The sequence below is a fragment of the Buceros rhinoceros genome, unplaced genomic scaffold (genome assembly GCF_000710305.1).
Source record: "Buceros rhinoceros silvestris isolate BGI_N320 unplaced genomic scaffold, ASM71030v1 scaffold2080, whole genome shotgun sequence".
In the NCBI taxonomy this organism is placed as follows: domain Eukaryota; kingdom Metazoa; phylum Chordata; class Aves; order Bucerotiformes; family Bucerotidae; genus Buceros; species Buceros rhinoceros.
In genome coordinates this window covers 59,969-64,774 of record NW_010391103.1, presented here as the reverse complement: position 1 = coordinate 64,774, position 4,806 = coordinate 59,969, and the positions used below count along the sequence as shown (strand labels likewise).

Genomic DNA, 4,806 nt, shown 5'->3' with positions numbered 1-4,806 from the left:
CTTTCCCTATGAGTAAGCACTGTCTGCCTCCTGGAACAACTCATCAAGGTTATCTCCAGAACATTCTGAAAACAAACATTTAAAAAGAATGTTCTTCCTGATTTAAACTGATGTGTCTGACTAATGAACAAGATAATTGGGTTAATTTATCTAAACCAATCCTTTCTTGCTCAATAATGGGAACAACATTGTTCACGACTGATTAGGACTCCCTGACAATCATTATATAAGGAAAAAAAACATCCACAGAAAGTTATTTCCCATCTCTTCCACAAGCTTTCCCTCACTTCAATACCTGCAAAGGTTCTTCCCAATTCATCTTTGGTTTTGAGTGTAAGAATTATTTTAACCAACACCCACTGGAACAACTTAAGACTTAGGAATTAGATATAGATGCACTATTCAGTCTGGTCTACATAGCTAGAGCAGAAGCCTTGTTGTACAAAGGCACTTCATATAATTTGTTTAGCTACTTGAAACCATTTATTAAATATTTTCTCTTAATATATCTTAGTGACAGGCTACAAATACAATTGCATTCCACACCAAAGTAGTTTAAGAGAGTAAAAAGAACATGATGGGAAGCAGTGCTTGGTTACGCAGCAAGAGCTCTTTAGGACAGCACATCTTGCAGCGTGACTGCAGAAGGAATTACCCGTGACAAACTGTACATTAGGAACAGTTAATGGAAAAGGGCATTGTCAGTGAGTATTGGCAAATCAGACTGAAGCAGAGTAAAAGAACTTCCTTCTGCAAAGACAGAAAAAAGCTTTCACTGGAAGGAACACTGTCAAATTCAGATCAGTTTCTTGTTTTGCTCTATGTGCTCTACACAAGCAATTTGTCTCCAGATGCTCTTAACAACAGGAAAGGGAGACAGGATGAAGCAGTATGAAAGTTGGTAGGCCACAGGTCACTCTTCTCTAAACAAAAAGAGCATGAAGAAAAAAACCAGAGGCTGTGGTTGTTTCAGAAACTACATCTCACAGACACACCACTGAAGCATCTGTTACGTAAGTGACCCAGATGAATATAGCATCTCTCATCAGTAGCGTCCAGACATTATTTTTCCTTCTGATGTCAAAAGGTACCGCCACACAGTTTAAACAACGTAGCTTATGACTGCGAGCTACTCGAACAGGAAACCCAGAGGAGTAAAGATGGCAGAAGAGTAAGAACCAGAACACATCCAGGGCAGGCAACGAGGTAAAACAGATGTTCTGCTTGCAGGTGGGGAAGGAGTAGAAAGAATGCTTTTTTCTTAGAGTTCTTCCCACTTACACAAAAGACCTTTATTTCAGCACATTGGCCTGCTTGTTCACAACAGCATTACTAACCTTTACAATCTGTATGCATCACTGTTTTGTATGTATCAAAACGTTTAGCCGTTTCGAAAGCGAACTTACCTGAAAGTCTTGATCATCAATTCCAAACCTCTCTCTAAGATTACGGAAAACCATTGGACAATATTCCTTAAATTTGAAATGACTTGGCATGTTTTCTCTGAAAGAATATAAAACCACAGCAACTTCATTCAACTGCACATGAAATAAGCAACTCTATTTTGTCTCAGTTCTCTTCATATAAATCAGAGGATAAGGAGTTTTGCAATCACACTTCTAATGCTTGCTTTCTTTAATGAGATTTGGTCTCACCATGTTCTTCTCTTTTTCTTTACAATGTTTAATAAATTTATGCATATTTGTTTCTAACAAGCTACAACATAACCGGATGAAATAAACACAAACTATATTTTGATAACTTTGGAACCCTGACTCAAGAGCAAAAAAAGAATGTTTTCCCATTGCCCTAAAATTACTTCAAAGGTGAAATCTTAGACGAGTTAGACATGAATTACTATACCATCTGTGAAACTTGTGATAGAAAGTACTGACAGTGCCAAAGCCTCAAGAAAATTTGACTGATTCAGTACAGGCCTAATTTTAATATCCTAGTGTTAACTTCAGACTTATACATGAAAGAAGTTATTTTGACCTTTGCCACAGAACAGAAGACCAGAAGTATCAGAACACTTACTCTTCCCAAATACATTCTTGAATAAAATTCAGGCTATACACAATATAGCATTAATAGTTTTGTATGTCTGTACATACTGTTCATGGAACATTCTATTCTTAGGAGATGTAGCTATTATATGAAATCATCTTTTGGAGCTTCTATATGATTGCTATGATTTTTGTGTTGCGGATTATAAAAATCTCAGTGTTATTCAGCTTGATATATGCTTTAAATTCTTGTTCAAATATTTAATAAAAAGTACATGCACATCAATGTATGTTTTTAAAAATACCCAAATAAAGGTTTATATCAGCCATAAATAATCCCACCAAGAAAGGATCACCTTCAACATCTAAGATACTTGTAAAGCAATAATAAACCATATGGAGTAAAAATACTACCCAGCAGTCCTTGCTGTTGCTTTTCAGAACAGCACAGATGGTTACGTTTATTGCAGGATTAACTTAATCATCACAACTTCAGTCCCATGAACTGAAAAATAACAGAGTTCATAGTAGTTCATAAAAATAATAACTGCCACTATTCACTTCTACAAAGAATTGTTACTTGTACTTACTTGTTGAAAAGGTGATTGTCCACCTTTATCTTTGAATACGCTTTGAAATCATCTGGCATCAACATAACAGGGATTTGAACATGGCTCAGTTCATTGATCTAAAGAAAACAGAATATATTTAGTTGCTGATGTCTTTGCAAAGATGCTGCATGTGTCTTAATTACAAAAAAAGTTATTCAGTCTACTATTTCTTGTGTATATGTCCTGGGAGTGAATGTAAATCAAAGGCGGCAGCAAAAGCAGTTTATTCTTTCCAGATTAAATGCGATCACAAGATCGACACTTTGAAAAAGAAGCAACAGCGTTCCATATTTATACTAGTTTCAGGGGGGAAAAAGGTGCTTCAAAGCACACCTGGTGTGTACTTTTTATGGAAGGTCGATGAGGACGCCAGCAAAATGGTCTTTAATCCCAACACATTGTTCTTGTTTTGTCAATTGAGCTACACTTTCTGAAGGAAATTCAAATGCTTTATTTCAAATGACTACCACCGTTGCAGCTTATGAAGTAGTCTTACATGTCTTTGTCTTGAACCATCTACAGAAAATAAAGTGAAACTTTGCTTACATGTGGATGCCCACACTTTGGGCTCAATAAGCAGAGGTTTGTTTCTTACATTAATGCAGAACTCAGCCAAGTTTTTGCAAGTCACAGCATTCAGGCATTCTTTCAATTGTTCAAGTCAAACTATCTAAATAGCAAAATTTTTGCTTAGAAATAAATGGAGAAGTAAATTCTAAGGTTTTCCTTATTTTGTTATATTTATGGGGACCATCTATTCTTTCTAGCTTTGAAATAAATATTGTTTGTCTTCAAGATCAGGATTTTTTATTTATATTTGAAATGCACTTCTGACTATACCTTTTATGATAAAATGCACACAACTTTATCATTACCTAATTTTAGGCATGTTTTTATTATTGAATGTATTAATCTACACTTAAGTAACTTATAACTAAAACATGATAAATATAAGACAGAATTGTGAGCTTGCAATGGCACTTTCAAATCATGAATGAGATACCCATCAGAACAACAGTTACCAGCTACCCATGACATACATTTCACTTACAGTGCTTCTCAGTGCTCTACTTCCTGGTCACGCATCTGGATTTACCCGGTCAAATCTTTTTGCTCATGCAGAGCACATTTTGCTTCACCAGTGTTCTACAGAGTTTACAGGGAAAGCCCACTCTATATGAATACAAATGCACACCAGGGGTGGATATAGCAACACGGAGGTGCTTCTCTGCTCCTAAGTACTGCTTATTTAACACTGTTTTCCAACTAGGAAGCTGTTAGTTGCCTGTAAATGCGACCCTGCTTGAGAGGCTTTCAGAGAAACCTTCACTGAAGCAGCTGTAGGTTATAAATATTGGAGGAAAGAAAATCCACTCACTCCAAGCATGACCTTTTGCAGAACTGAAGCTAAACAAAGTAAGAGAAGAGGGAGGAACCTTTTAGCTCTCAGAAAAAAAACCAAAACCCAAAAAACAATGCAAGCAGGCAGGTCAGGCAACCTCATCACTTTTCAGTATTTGTTCAGTACATGTTCCCATTTTTATTGTTCAGATCCCTGCAGCCCCCATGAAAACTGATAAAATATGTTGAATTTACTTTGCAGAATACTTCTTTGGAAAGCCCTGAAAAACTCTAGATAGAAGCATGGTAGTTATATAGCAGAGGAGAGAAAGGAAATAGAAAGGTGTATGGGATAGGCTGAATATGCTTTGCTCCTTGGGGTTTTAGGGAGAACGTTCTTTCCTTCTTCCAAAGGGAGAGAAAGAAGAAACCACAGTAAATTTTTGAAAACACAGCTGTACAAACCAAATAAATCATGCTGACACCTCATTAAATATGACTTAAAATAACAAAACATTGATCAAAAATCACTACATCTAACATACATGCTCTTTACTACAGTTGATATCACTGTATGTCAACATCACCCTGCAAGTGGCAGGTTCATGAGTCTGCAGAACTAGTCTGGCTGTTTACAAATAAAACTAGGGACAAGTAGATATATTACCTGGAGATATGAAATTTTAGATTTGCTTATACAGAATTACCTACTCTTTTAGATGGCCAGATCATGCAACAAATTCCCCACTTGAAAGAGGGATAAGAGACCTACATGTGTGAACATTCTAGCCAAAAGTGATCTCAAGAATGTCATCTGTTGACTGTTGTCAATAATGCACAATTCACAC

General features: G+C 36.3%; 1 protein-coding gene across 1 annotated transcript in view; it reads right to left on the bottom strand.

Annotated features, from left to right (window-relative positions):
- PIP4K2A (phosphatidylinositol-5-phosphate 4-kinase, type II, alpha) overlaps window positions 1-2,689 on the bottom strand; it is a 51,378-nt gene extending 48,689 nt beyond the window's left edge. Inside the window, exons 1-2 of the mRNA XM_010140074.1 lie at window positions 2,597-2,689; window positions 1,407-1,503 (exon numbers count right to left, since the gene is read on the bottom strand). Coding sequence (XP_010138376.1) covers window positions 1,407-1,503; window positions 2,597-2,661 — 162 coding nt within the window. The 5' untranslated portion in view covers window positions 2,662-2,689. The remainder of the gene's footprint in view (window positions 1-1,406; window positions 1,504-2,596) is intronic.
- Window positions 2,690-4,806: the final 2,117 nt, after the last annotated feature.